The 14,887-nt window shown below is 36.5% G+C and overlaps 1 protein-coding gene across 9 annotated transcripts in view; it reads right to left on the reverse strand.

The window, feature by feature from the left end:
* Positions 1-14,887, reverse strand: part of LOC139135273 (synapsin-2-like) — a 105,356-nt gene continuing 90,469 nt past the window's right edge. For 5 of the 9 annotated variants that reach the window (XM_070702581.1, XM_070702583.1, XM_070702582.1 and 2 more), the window contains 7 exons: positions 12,576-12,614; positions 9,977-10,039; positions 7,890-8,032; positions 7,250-7,324; positions 6,642-6,744; positions 5,991-6,109; positions 1-3,798 (listed from right to left, as the gene is read on the reverse strand). In XM_070702581.1, the coding sequence (XP_070558682.1) occupies positions 3,492-3,798; positions 5,991-6,109; positions 6,642-6,744; positions 7,250-7,324; positions 7,890-8,032; positions 9,977-10,039; positions 12,576-12,614 (849 nt within the window). In that variant the 3' untranslated portion in view covers positions 1-3,491. The remainder of the gene's footprint in view (positions 3,799-5,990; positions 6,110-6,641; positions 6,745-7,249; positions 7,325-7,889; positions 8,033-9,976; positions 10,040-12,575; positions 12,615-14,887) is intronic. The other 4 variants (XM_070702586.1, XM_070702587.1, XM_070702588.1 and 1 more) reach the window with 2 other exon arrangements.

Below are 14,887 nucleotides of genomic sequence, written 5' to 3' on the forward strand. Positions count from 1 at the left end.
TCGGCAGAATCACTTTGTCTTTATTATTTCTAGGTGACAGATTGTCTAGATGTTTGACACAACACAATATGTACAAAAGAAAATCCAGAAAAAATACTGAGTATTTATCCAGTAGAGGAATGCAAATGAATATTGTCAGGACACATATCTATTCTTACAGGAACCGACACTGAAGGAAGTTGTACTGACCCATCTTAGAACATTACGTGATGGTTCAGGAAGCATCTAAACTTTATTGCATATTGCCCGGAATGGAAATATTCTAACTGACCTGACATATTACATTTCGACAAAATATAATCGAACCATGAATCACAGGAAGTATGTGCACAAGTTTTTTGGGGGGGCCACCGAGCTCCTCTGTTGGTGAATGCACAGACATACATGTGACTGTAATAACCAGATATTTTTGAACAAAAGAAAATTTTGTAAACGATTTCATAATATTAATTTATAGGTAAGTCTACTGTATGGTAGCCATGGTAACAGCTTTATCTTACCACATGGTGTAGATTTTTCACTTTTGAAAACTAATCGGCACTTACCTAAGATAGATAACTGAAATATGACAGATCTAGATGGTGACATCAATTTCATTACGTAGGTTTACTACAATTCATCTTTCTGAAGATTTAAAAAATGACTAGATAATGTGACAGTAGTGACAGTATGCTGTCTATAAGAGTTCAGAATACAGAATTGCTAAATGTTTGATGACATCATACAAGTCATTTTCTGTCATCCCTAAATCCTGATTGGTTCTCTAAAAAATGGCAAAAACCTGTTTGTGGTTTCAAATATTACTTTTATGTTATAAGAATCGATAAGAAAAGTCATTGAGAAGACAAGTTTGCAGCAGATGTGTCAACTTGTTGACTGATCGACCCTTTACCAATTCTCCGTATGTGGATATATTCATGTAACGTATTTGAGCGCCCTCTCTAGTTACAGACTATTATTTCTTTTGTTTTATCCTGAAGTTTAACATCTCAGTGCAGTGTGACACACAGTCTGAACTGAGTCCCTCCATACAGAGAAGCAACTGCTGTTTCCAGACCGATGTGTGGAGGGACTGTAGCCTAAAACAGAATGAACATCTTTTGCTCCTGTGAACATTTTCATTAATTCACTCTCCAAAAACAATTGTTTCATTCAAACCCATCGTTCCAACAGGTAACATGGACATGTTCAGGGAAACGCAGATAAACGTGTCAAACTCAGAGGAATGAAATTTTGGTGTGCGAGTTCGTTCCTCTCACCAGTTTTAGATGTAACCAGTCTGTCACAAAGAGAAATTGTGTACATTCAATGACAAAGAAACCAACCATAACACTGAGACTTTTAAAGCCTGTCTGTTAAGCTGTGAATATCTACCTAGCCATGCTAAGACATATCTAGGCATCTTCAAAGCAAAATAGCCAATCCTTACTCTGGATACAATCTGTGACAAGACCACGAGAAGTGACAGTAATCAGTACAAACTTGATACAACATTTGAATTTTCAAAATTCCTACGTCTACCTATTATCAGGTTGTCTCCATTGAAAGAGACAAATACGGCTACACAAGCTAAGGAGTAAAATTTGTTCAAATCTTTACTCCTTTATGGAAATTATTGCAATGGTATTTTCTGCAATGCAGATTTGTTTTTTTCTTCTGTAGGATTCTAACAGACTATATATCCAACAGGCAGATATCCAAAACTTTCACTGGAAAGAAGTTTTGGCAAGCCATTGTTTAAGACACAGAGAGAAACTAGTAGTAACTTTCCATGAAAACATCAAAGAAGTATGACAGTAAAAAATTGTGGCAGCTTGTCATTATAATTCACAAAAGACATTGCACCAAAAGAGGCAGAATCTCTATGCATAGCTATGGAAACATGCATTTTCAGCATCTATACAGTGAAATATTTACAGATTCAAACACATATACATAATTCTTTCTGCACCATACATAGTTAAAAAAAGAATGATTTTTGTTCAAGCTTTAATACATAATATGAGGGTAAAGCAGGTAAGAAAATTACCCTCTTTAATCTCTATGACTGAACCCTTTCACCCCCAGTTCCCTGTATACAGGTCCAACTTTACCATAGAAAACAATGGATTTGGGACAAACCATGGTGGTGAAAGGGTTAAAGCATCTAATTATAGAAGCTAGCAGAAATATTTGTATAGGAAAATGGCAACTTTCATAGAGAAATTTAGACATTTTAAATCCAAGACTAATGTCAAAGAGCTGTGTTGACAGAAAAGTCAAATCTCAACCCTTTTCAACCTGTTCTTTTTTAAGGTTGCTTGTTGACTTTAACAGCAACTGTTGATTATTCTATAATGTCAAATTTATCCTTAGCTTAATACTCACAAAAACTAGCTGTCTAAAAAAAGCAATGCATAATTTTTTTTCAGAGAAAAAAATGTTAAAAAAATAATATGATGCTTCTAGTTGTACAATTAGTTTCAATTTGAAGTGTCACTGGGACAAATTCTACATTACCTTTCTGAAATATGCTATTATTTCAAAGCAAGTTTCACCTCTATAACATTTACAATTTTAACTATATTTCTTATCAAAAACATACTTCATTGCCTAATTGACCTTATTTACATATTCTAAGGCCTTGACATGATCGAACCTCATGTCCTCTACTGAGAATACACATAGCAACCAGCAATCCCAGAATGCAATTAGAGTTCAGAGTTCAATTACTTTTAACCAGCGACCTATGACCTCATGTGTGAACTTTCCCTTTTATATACAAATGAACAAAATTGGCTGAAGGGGATGTATTTTAGAACTTCAGAGGGTAGGAAAGTGAAAATACACATTTTTGACTCATATATATTTGCAGTGTCCAGCATTGGCCATTGATCTCATTGTGTGTTTGGAATGTTTGTAGGCTTAAGGCAACTTTTACAGTGGCTATATGTATAGGGATGATGTTGTCAAACTCCTGTGGTAGCCTTGGTAACAGATACCTTGCTCCCTTAGAGTTTGTTTAAAATTGGTAAAATGAGAGTATTACACATCGACATTCTGCGTTGGAAAACTCTATCTAGATTTGAACTTTCAAAAGACTGACATAAGAAAAAATGATTTCCATTCATGGATATTCAGCAGATAATTTCCACAGACACATTCCTTTGTTCTACTCTGTTACATCTCATCTATAAATCTACACACGTGCAGTTGAATCAATATACTACATCTTACACCTCTCTCTATCGTCATTCACTAAATTCCTATTGAGTTGTCAAAAAACTTTTATACACATGAAATTCTAAAAAAAACCCCAAATCATCAGATGGCTTATAATTTTAAAGACATATTGGATCTATTGCAGCTCAGTCACACGTAACATCCACAGAGATTCTCTAGCTTCAAAACAGGGCAACACCCACAAGCAACAACCTTGCCATAGCATGTACCATTTTAGGTAGGGATGGGTAGGGTAGAATAAGGAGGGGCAGAATGGAGTAGGATTCTTTTCAATTGATGTCCCCAAAGATGTTGGCAAAGGTCCTCTTCAGGTTTTTGAAAGTGTCGTCTTCTTCCGGAGGGGTGACTTTCGGGGGAGGGTTTGGCAGGCTCCTCTGGGATGACGACGGCGTACTTCTCTGAGATGATGCTGGCGACGAAGTGTTTGACGGTTTCTGTGGACTTGCTGACGGAGTGGCCCCTTTTGGTGGACTCGGCGACTGGGCACCGGGGGTGTTCTTTGGAGTACCAGCGGCACTGGTTGTGGGTGAGCTGCCTTGTGAACTGGCTAAAAGTTGTTGCCCAGAGGGAGTCTTGCTGCGTCAAGGAAAGAATTCGTCAGATAAAATACTATCCATGCTATGAACATTCATGTTATTATGTGATGTAAGGTGCAATAGTCAATGCAAGAATCTTGGTGTGTAAAATATAAACCAGGGCTTGACAATCCCTATCGCCCGACGCCCGGGACAAATGAAATTTACGTTCGGGCAAGTCAAAAATAAAATCTGGTCGCCCGCCGGACAAGTTGTTTATGCAACTTCTGGCGTAGTCAACGCGAACCTAAGTTGCTGTTTGTGCACGTGTCGCCTGATTTGCATAGTCATTCACACAAAATAAATGTCAATCACTGACTTTTTTAGATACAATTGTGACGTTCTTGTGAGATTCACTTGCCGACTCACACAATGTTGCAATTTTTCAATGATCGACATGAAATTGTTTCATCGTCCAATTAAAAAAGTCGCTTAAAATTTGGCGTATAAAGCAGCATTTCTTTGTTATATGCTGACATGACTGCTCCGCCCCAACAAATTAGGTAAAAAATTGCAAAACCCAATCACATTGCTTATCGGCGATCGACCGTGCTGTACTTCAAAATCATTTATGCGGCCTCATGAAGTAGACGAACATTGTTGGCAGATAGTTTGTGGAGTGATCACTGTAAATACCAGTATTTTACGGTAATATTTCCACTAACGCAAACAAGGTGTTCTGTATTCTCGAGAGCCAGAGCATAATTCCGCTCCGCTGACCTACGCAAAAATTAAGCAAAGCTGCTGTAAACAGGCACGTGGTTTACGACGATGGGCATTGTGTAACTCTGAGAAACGACATTGTCATGATTTATGACGGCGCCACGGGGGCCAGCGTGAGTGGGATCGTCTGAGAATCGACGACTCGATGTGATGATTAGAACGATGTTTCTGACAAAAGATCTAAACATAAGCATTATGATCAGGAAAAACGCCGTAGATATTATCTCTCGAAATGGAAAGCACAGTGGCCTTGGTTGAAATATGACGGTTCCAAAATGTTCTGTATGTCGTGTCTCAAATACCCACCATTGCCACACCACTTGGAAAGCGAAATGCTTTTCTTGACGGATGCGAAATGTTTCGCATTGAATTGATAAGGTCTCACGAGTTTAGCCAACCGCATTTGGACTGTTTGGCGCATCACAGATGAGAATGTGATGGGGACAATGATTGTGGAAATTTTGTGGGTCCCGCTGAGCCCTATACGGTTTCACTAATACCAACACCCGGATTGCATGCACTCGATATACGTAAACTGAATGACGACAACCAGCAACAGAAACTGACCAATCTGTTTACGACGGCATTTATGCTTGCCAAACACGGGAAGCCGATGTACAATATGTACCTTCAATGTTAGCCCTGCATACAGGTCTGAGTGTTCCCGGCGTTATACGGCCTCTTGTGGTGGAGGCCGTATAACGCTGGGAACACACAGACCTGTACGCAGGGCTACTTCAATGTGAACTTTTGAGAAAAATTGGCGTCAACATCGGCGAAAAATTACCAAAATAAGAAAGCCCTTAAAGCCGCTACGGAATTCGTCGCAAGTATTTTGGTCCTAATTATTACAAATGGAGGACAAGTAAAATTTTTGTGAGGACAAATGAAATTGAAAATCCACTTGTCCAACGGACAAGTGAACTGGAAAAAAAATTGTCAAGCCCTGTAAACATGCAAATAGAAGTTAGGAGTTTAACAATCAATGATGGAATTATTAGTACGTGGTGCATTTATCAAGATGAAAGTCATGACCTATGAACTTTGATAAAAATATAACCAATATAAATATGTGTCTTTTTAATGTGTAGGTATCTTAACTAAGGAATGGCAAAAAACGTCAGACAATACTCATTTTTGAATATTTTATATGCTCTGTGCGGTGATGTGAGGTAATGTGCATTTTTATGAAATTGCAAAATATTTTCCATGTGTCATTTCTTAATGAATCTTTCCAATAATCACATGATAACACTTTCTCAGAATTAAATTGAATGTATTCTTTAGGTATATCCTGAACAGTGCCAAACCTCCTGGAGAGAATTTTCAACAAGTACTAGAAACTGGAATGAGGAAATATTGTAGAAGATCGCCCTCTGTGTCTAGTAATTCAAAATCTCCTGTTTTCACAACTTTGCCTGATATTGCCAACAAATGAATAGCTGCTGAGGAAGGGAGGGAGGCACTTACCGCATTGAGGGTGGGGTGGTTTTGACAAGATGATTCATCTTCAGAGAAACAAGTTCTCCAATCTGACGTCTGTCTTCTTCTTGATTCTCACCAAGCAGAGTCATGGCACAGTCGTTCACCTGAAATAACAAATCATGAACAATTCCGAGATTTTATACAGTTGAATAGTGATTTTCTAAACGCCCATTCTGTAAACCTTTGGGAATGAAAAGTTCTATTTCAGTTAAAAATAATATTTTAAATGTACCTGAAAGCTATGATTTTCATGAAAAGGCCATACCGAGACATTTCACAGTGGCATTGATCATTAGCTGAATATAGGCAGTCACTCATCTGTCTATCGCAGAATGGATGACCCTACAATCCACAATCAATTTGACATGTAATTGTATAGTTTTACTTTACAACTCAATATATACTTTTGCCAATGGAAAGCATGACAAAAAAACAAAAACAAACACAGCCAATGGCCACAACACTGTTCATAGTCACCATCAGCAGTACTAACATTAAAGCAAACTATCTTGTAGAACTGCACTTCCCTTTAACACAATACAATATTATTTACTACCCTACATGTTTGTACTTGTATCTCTCAGCACCTTTTGTTTAGTTTGACAGTAATTTGATAAGATTTCTATGATTCCATACCTCAATGATGTAATCCTTTCCATCTTTGCCGTGGATGGCTTCCACGGCGACAACATCCAATCCTCCAAAGATCTCACTGCACTCATCAACCCAGAATTTAAACCTTGGTAGCAAGAAACAGACATGGAATTTATCACTTGGAATATACTTTTATCTCTCAATGTATAGAAAAAGAAAAGAAGTTTATAACTGATATATCACGATATTACGGATTATTGATTTGGTAATTATTTCCTCCAAAAATGGTATTTACAGTAACCTACTTCTATGACTTTGCCAACTACCCATTTCATCTTTCATGAAATATTACAAATTGTGATAACAAACTTTGGGTGTCAAACTCAAACCAATCTGATTTCACAATGATAAATAATGGAAGCTACTGAACTGAAAAGGAAATTGTATGTAGTAGACAACAAAAATGTAACATGAAAAATATATAAATACATAAGAATTTAGGAATATGTATGCATCACAGACTAACTTGGTCATGGAAAGTATAGCTAACGTGTAGAATCTTGTGAATGAGTAAGCTGTCCAATGCAAACTGAGAAATTGAGATGAAAAATTCCAACCTCAATTTTTGCCTAGGCTATCATTGTTCTTACCTTTCTGTGACGGCTATTTGCTCTAGGACTGAAGATCCAGTGTTGGCTTTCCAATTGCCGGATATAGACGTCCTCCTAAAAAAGTATTTAAAATTCAAGTTTAGACCATTGGGCCCAAGGTTCTCCATGGGTAAAATCATCAGTAATGGAATGTTTATGGAGAAACAAATGGGAAGATTCCAGTCTGTTGTGACTTTTTGTCAACTCAACCATATTTATTGAATATTTTTTGCAGATGAAACACCTGAAAATGACTGTATATACATACTTGTATATATATATATATATATATATATATATATATATATATATATTATATGCCAAATATTTGATGTACAAAGGAGTACATATACTTTGATTTCATTTTACACTGCTGTACAAAACATATCCTTATTACTCCATAGGTGAATTCATACTTTATATAGAGAACTGAGATTTTTTTGTAAGCATGAACCCTTACATCTCTTTTCTGTGAAGTAGGAACCAAACTGCAGGAATAGGAAACTCAATTCACAAGAATGTTTCGTTTTTGCTGAGCAGAAATTTTGACCATCACTACAAAGGATACAACTGTAATTTACAAATTTTTCAGTTTCATTGAAATTGCTGTGTGATGCGGGTGCACAGGTCACATACTCACATGAAGGCCTTGTAGTTTGACCCAATCTTCTGAATTCGTATGTCATACTTGGCGTCAATGTACGGCTCGGTAGTTGCGTAGCAATTTGTGATGGCCACCACGCTGGCAATGTCTTGAAAATCATGGTGGTTCTGAACTCTGACCTGTGTGTTGATAAACATTGAAGACAAACATGACTCACTTATTTTCATAACAAATGCCATCTTGTTAAATGGGAAGTTACAGGACCGTGGGCGCACAATATGAAAGTTACTGATGAGGCAGTCACTTGCATACACTTGGCGGGAGTTTTTGAATTCTCATAGCATCGCTTTGACCGTGTGATAAATTTGAATAATCGTGATTGGCACTTTTGTGACTCATGCAAAGAGGGGTCAAATGGTCATACAGGGAACACATTTTGAAACATATCCGTTCTCTAACAAAAGTTTATTTTTGACCCAAAGTTAGTTGCTATATATTTGCAGACATCATATGCAAGATTCAATGACAATGAACACCTGAAACATGGCAAAATCATGGGATTCTGTGACCAAACATAGCACGCTGATTAGAAGCGTGGCTTTTTTACATTTGCATAGATTTGCAATAATCTGGCTTTTATAGGATAAGTTCCTGTTTAAGGTACGTTGAATGCACCTCAGTTCAGAAATTCAGATTCTCAATTTTTTACTGCTTTTCTGATCTACTGCTTTTGGGGCCTCATTTTGAAGCTCTTTGAATAAATACAATTCTCACCATTCTATTTTTTTTTTAAATCTAAAACTAAATATTTCCCCATGGACTTAACGAAGGATGGCGGCCATTTAGAATTCCAATTTGTTACTTTGGCACCAACTGAAATTTGCATGGTGACCCCCGACCTCTGAATTTTGTTCTTCAATTTGAAAGAGAATGGTTGAAACCTTTCTTAGGGAAAGTTTGAGCAAAAGTTTAAGTCTTTCACATCTGAGGCACATACCACTTTAATATATGGTCCAGATTATTCTCAATGAGTGCTGAAGTTGAACATAGTTGTTTCACTGATGAAAATTGTCAGGTAACAGGTTCCCTGCTGAGTTGATATTTAATATTTTCTTGTAACATTGGATATTTGTATTAAATATATACTTTGCCTAAACAAAATCATGTCTATCTTGACAAAGGCAAACACACATGAAATGAGCCAAGTCACAAAAAGATCAGCTTACACGCATTATTTTTGGTCTTTAAATTGGACAACAGAATTAAAAAAACAAATTTTGATCACCAAGTTATTAAAGGTTCAATACTTGAAAAAGTATACACTCTGATATCGATTCCAATGCTCCCTTCGAAAAATTGTATCAACAAGGCCGCCAAAGTTGTCAGTCTAAAACATGACCTCTAGAATGAAGAGTTAATAGAAAGGTACCACACCTGCATAAATTCACTCATTCTCTTTGAACAGGTTACAGAAACTTATAATTAAGCTTTTGCTATTTTCTCATTGCCACCGTGTAATATCTTGGCTGTAGCATGCCCTATTCTGATAACAATTCCCATTCTACTGCAAGCGACACCATACAATTGACAATACAGTATCACAAAGGACAAAGCTGACACCAGACTGCCAATATCACCTACCTAGTGTTTTCCATATCACGCACAGGATGCACTTTTTGTGACAACCTATATTCGACAAACGAATACAACTTCGGGCGAAGGGTTTAATACAGGCCTAATACTATACAGCCCACAAAGACACAGGAAACTGACTGACCACAAAATAGATTTCAAGTGGTCTTAGGCTGCAGTGTATTATTGCTTAATCCCCTCATGACTTGTGTTTGTGACGTCCTTTACAGTACCAAATTACGCCTCACTACAAAGAAGTACTTCCCACCCTTATCAAAACACGCCGTGAAAGGTTAGCTAGAACTGCTGACGTTACTGAACTGACGTGGCCAGATGTACAATTTAACTGGCTAGGGCAGGTAGACTAGTCAACTGACTTGGGTGGGTAGTCAAACCTTTCTGTTAGTGCAAGATATCTTCAACATCTGCTCATTCCTATAGGATGACGTCAAGTGGTAATGATATTCAGTACAACAAGCTTTGATACTTACCTTGCCCATACCAGCATGTGCATGTCCAATTTTGATAACACACGGGAACTTGGGTGTCATCAACTGGAATCAGAGAGAGACAGAGAGAGAGAGAGTGGTGTAATTACATGTATGTTTGTATAAACAATCACTGATAATTCACACCTGTCTAAAATGAAATATCAATTAAGACATGGCACGGCTTTGGTATGGAATTTATGTATTGATGATTTTAAGTCCAAAAGAGTTTAAAAGAGCATCAAAGTTAGGATATTCCAAGTTCAAATTGTCTTCTTTTATCTCATGCATCATCATGGCTGCAACAGCTGAAATTTCTTACGTATTTTCAAGTTTTTTTGTTCTCAATAAAACAGTTACTTTTCCTCATGTCAGCACGTGTTCACATTGTTAAAACACAGCCTGTGTGAGCACAGTGCCCTCTGTATTGCTGACAACTGAATTTTAGTTCGGATTAGATCTCTTTTATAAGGCAAAAAAAAATGTTTCTGGTCCTTCACATTCAGCAAAAGTGATGCGGCGACGTGGTTTTCTTTTTTTTCTTTAATTTTCTTTCTTTTTTTATTCCTAACAATGCTGGTTTGGCACTATTGATATGACAGTTGTTGTCTGTTATCACTGGCTGCATAATACTTCCATTTTCTTTTTAGCATTTTTGGACATGAGGGTATAAACCCCCAAAAAAGACATGACGCGCAGGTTCTGAAATAACACGCGCAAAGACCAGAAACAGTCCTTTTTTTCCTTAATTAAAACTTTGCATATTGTACGTTTGGGCAAGGCTAATCATGTTTGAATGTTTTCAGTTGGAAAGGCTGTGGTTTTAGGTAGTGATATAAAAAATCAATTTGTATGAAACAAAAAAAAATATATGAAAACACCATCAAAAGTTACAGCTATTATAACTTCATAAAGTCTGGATGCTGATGATAGGGCAGAAAAGGCACTTCAGAAAGATAAAGTAACCATGAGAAATGATTTTACAATGGTAGTTTACAAAAGAAAGGTAGATTGACATTGAAGCCCCATAACCAAGATCAGGTTTGCAAGATACAAGAACATATCAGAGAGAATTCAAAATTTAGTACTTTTCCTAACAATTGACGGACATATGCCACATTTTTTATGGAGCATTTAACATGAACAAGTCTGACAAAAGAATGCCAATTCAGTTCGGCTTCTGCGACTGTTTCATTTTACATGTGTGTATGTTTGTCTTTTGTCTGTATTCTGCGTATTGGTCGGTACATTTAGGTATGTGCACTATGGTATATATTACATTGATCTCTAATTATCCCCTCACCAGCCAAAGAATGAAAGATTGTACAAGTTTACTGAACAGACCTTTTTAAAAGATGCTGTACATTTCCCGTTGACCCTATAAATCAGTTTGACAGGTCAATGAGTAAAGTCAAAATCATAGAGTGGTAAGCACATTGCATAGGTAGACAGATGAGTCAAACCAGGGAAAAAATTATATATATATATATATATATATATATATATATATATATATATATATATATATATATATATATATATATATATATATATATATATATATATATATATATATATATATATATACACTCACTACACTGTGATTGATTGGCAAGTATGACAACTGAAAATACTTCACAATGTTTGCTGTGGTTTGTGTAGTTTTCCTGTACATTTTCCTATACATTTATACTTGTCTCATTATTTCACTATTCACTGTAGTGTATTGGTGTGTGTTCTTGTTATTTTACCACACTATATCCGCTGCTCATGACCCAGTTTTGGAATAAACGGAGTACAACTCAATTGAAGTTTGCACAGAATATCATGTGACAACGGGTGAATTGTTATCTGGTTAAGGTTACTACATTTGTATCAGTCAAACCATTGCAATTTAACATATCTCTCATCATTTTCAGTGCAGTTTGCTAAAGATATGAAAGCACACAATTTCTTCACCATGACCTTCTGCAGTGTGTTATGTTTCATTTTTAGTTATTGCAAATAAAACTGCATCCTTTAAAGCGTATGGGCTCTCAATTTCGTTATTGAACATCAAACATAAACTTCTTGAAAATCAACACAGCCTATCAGTGTCAATAAGGCAAGCAAAACACAATATGGAATTTCAAGAAAAATTGAAAAAAAAATGGTACTGCATTACTATTACCACAGCAAAATAAACAGAACGGTAGGATTGGTTTATGGGAGACTTTGTCTCAAGAAGCTTCCCAAATTGAAACCAAACCGTAGGAATCTTCGGATTCAACTAACAATGCAATGCTCTGTACTCCAACTATGATACGTATTCCGTGGTGTTGATTTGGAGTTAGTGATCATCTTTTTAATAGAGGAGTCCATATGTAAGGGAAGGCAGTTAGCATTAGTCGATTACTACAGAGTTAAAGGGTTCTGCGAAATGCTAGATGTATTATGGGTAATTTCAAGCATGTGAGTTTATGCGTAGTCTATCTAATGTGAAATTCTACAGAAGCAGAGAAGGATTTGAGAAAGGAGAAGGGAGCAGAGGAGCGCTACGATGGAGATCTAACAGGAGTTAGGATTTCACCAGAGACACAAGAATGATAAGTTGTATTCTAACCTGCATAATGTGAGCGGTGTACTGCCCTGTTTTCGGATTCTATTATAGTATGCAAAAAAAAATAAAAATAAAAAAAGACAGAAAAACGAACAAAAAGAACAAAGGCATAGAAACAAAAGAACAAACATGGGTTATTTTAGTGTTAGCATGTGTACAGAATCAATGTCAATTAGTAAAATTAGAGATTAGAATCCATCATTCTATCTTTTACATGAGTCAGTGTCTTTAGCAAGAGTGATACAGCTTGATGCATGATGGGATAGTTAGAAGAACGATCTGAGTGTTTTAATGCAGTTACACAATAAGGTTTCTCTGTAAATGATCTTATTTGCAATGAGAGTGAAAAACTGTATGAAAATCAATCAGCGAGGTGTGCAGATGTCCATTTCTTTATATCAAGCAATTTACCTTGAAGGCGTACTTGCAATAAACACATGGCCCAAATCACTCGTGAAAATTTAGCAAATATGAGCAATTTCAAGAATTATCGACATGTGATAAAATCAGCCAGTGGAACAGGTGTCAAATTATGAAATCTGAGTAAGGTCTGACAATCAAAAGTGTAAAACTATTAAAGCCTTGAAATGATATATGGATGATTATTTTAATGAATTTAGTCAAACAATTATTTTGTTAATTTTATTTGAATTTTTTCGGACTATAGAATTATAATGGTCTGTATAGTGGAGAAATGCTGGCCAAACTATTCAGTTTTTTCAACAAAAGTATTGAATTCTGATTGGCCAAAACTATACCTGTGACAGCCAATCAAAAGATTCAAATAATGAATGGTGAGGTGCAATCTGTTTGATCATCAAAACATCAGTAAAGTTTCCTCTTGATTTCAGCTATCACGCTGGTCAACTGAGTCAACTTTAGAAGAAAATCTTCCTCTCTCCCTTAAAAAGTTCAAACAGACCATAAATCACAGAAGAACAAATGAAAACCACAAAGCAATAATAAAATGCAGAGGAAATTTTACTTGAGGGGGGTAGAACTTCCAGGTGGAACCGTCTCATCAGAGTGGAAAGATTGTGTCACACTGTCTCTTGAAGTTACACATTCTATCAGCACAGCAGGAAGTTCGTCACTTCAAGTAGGGGCAGGCCCGGCAACTGTCAGGCGATTTCCTTTTTCCAGGGAAACATGAAACATGATAATCTTATGTGTTTATATTTCTTTCATTAAGCCAGGCAGACTAATTGAAGGATAAACACCTGATCTACCCCATGGGATAATGAGTGTAATTAAAAGTTAACAAAACTGGAATTTCCTTCACATTTTCGTTTTCTTTTTTTTTTCCTTCTGGCTGTCCGTGACAACTGTTGGGTCAAGGATACTAATACAAAGTCATTGTTACGATCACCTTGATCTACTGGTATTTAAGCCTGTAAGTTTCACTGGGTGACATTTCTTTAATGGAAAGAAAAGCAATAGTACGGTCTCTCAAGGCATAAACTATTTCAAGCAAGCATGGTCAATTTCCCTGACCTGTGTCAAATTTCATGAAATTTTCCAGTTGCTTTGTGCGTTAAGGATGGCAACTTGTATTCCTACAGATTCATTGATGCCTTTTAGTCTGTCACATGAGGCTCTTGTGACAAAAATCTGAGGAAATACTATATCACTCAAAGGATTAACCGACCTGTGGTTATCAATATGATCAACTCTCGCCGTATGACAACACAAAAGTGGAAGATTTGTCATAATGTAGTGAACAGTAAAATGATACTCCTTTTTAGAATTCCTTAACTGTCAGTTGATTTAGAAGAATAAAATCATTTTCACTCACTGAGAGTAAAACGTTGCCTCTCGGACCTTTTTCAGCCTGTTTATGCAAGCAATATACTCCCTCGCTGCCTACCCACCAAGAAAATGCTAGCAAATTACATCCATGAATGGCTTTGTTGGCTGCCCCTGAACACTGCGAAGCAGATTAGCAAACATGCTTATAGCCGGTGTTAAACAGCTCAGAATGAAACTTGTCAAGAATTGTCTCTTCAATCTGACCGAATGAAACACACTCTCTTTTTTTCCCCTGCAAGCAGTTCCTTCCATTTATGATGGATTTCACCTTGGGACAAACAACATCCAACTGACAGTGACACATCACATTTCAATATCATGGACGAAATTTTGACAGCCTCAATGTTCAAAAATTCTCTGTTTGATTGACCTGTACTCTGTATTTCTATTACATGTAACTCCATGAAACTGAACGAGTCAGGAGATTTTTTGCCTTCTTTTTGATAAAAAAAGAAAAAAGGAGACGCCCTTATTTTTGATCAGGTCTTATTCAACAGCTATTTTTG

This window comes from Ptychodera flava, chromosome 6 (genome assembly GCF_041260155.1).
Source record: "Ptychodera flava strain L36383 chromosome 6, AS_Pfla_20210202, whole genome shotgun sequence".
Lineage (NCBI taxonomy): Eukaryota > Metazoa > Hemichordata > Enteropneusta > Ptychoderidae > Ptychodera > Ptychodera flava.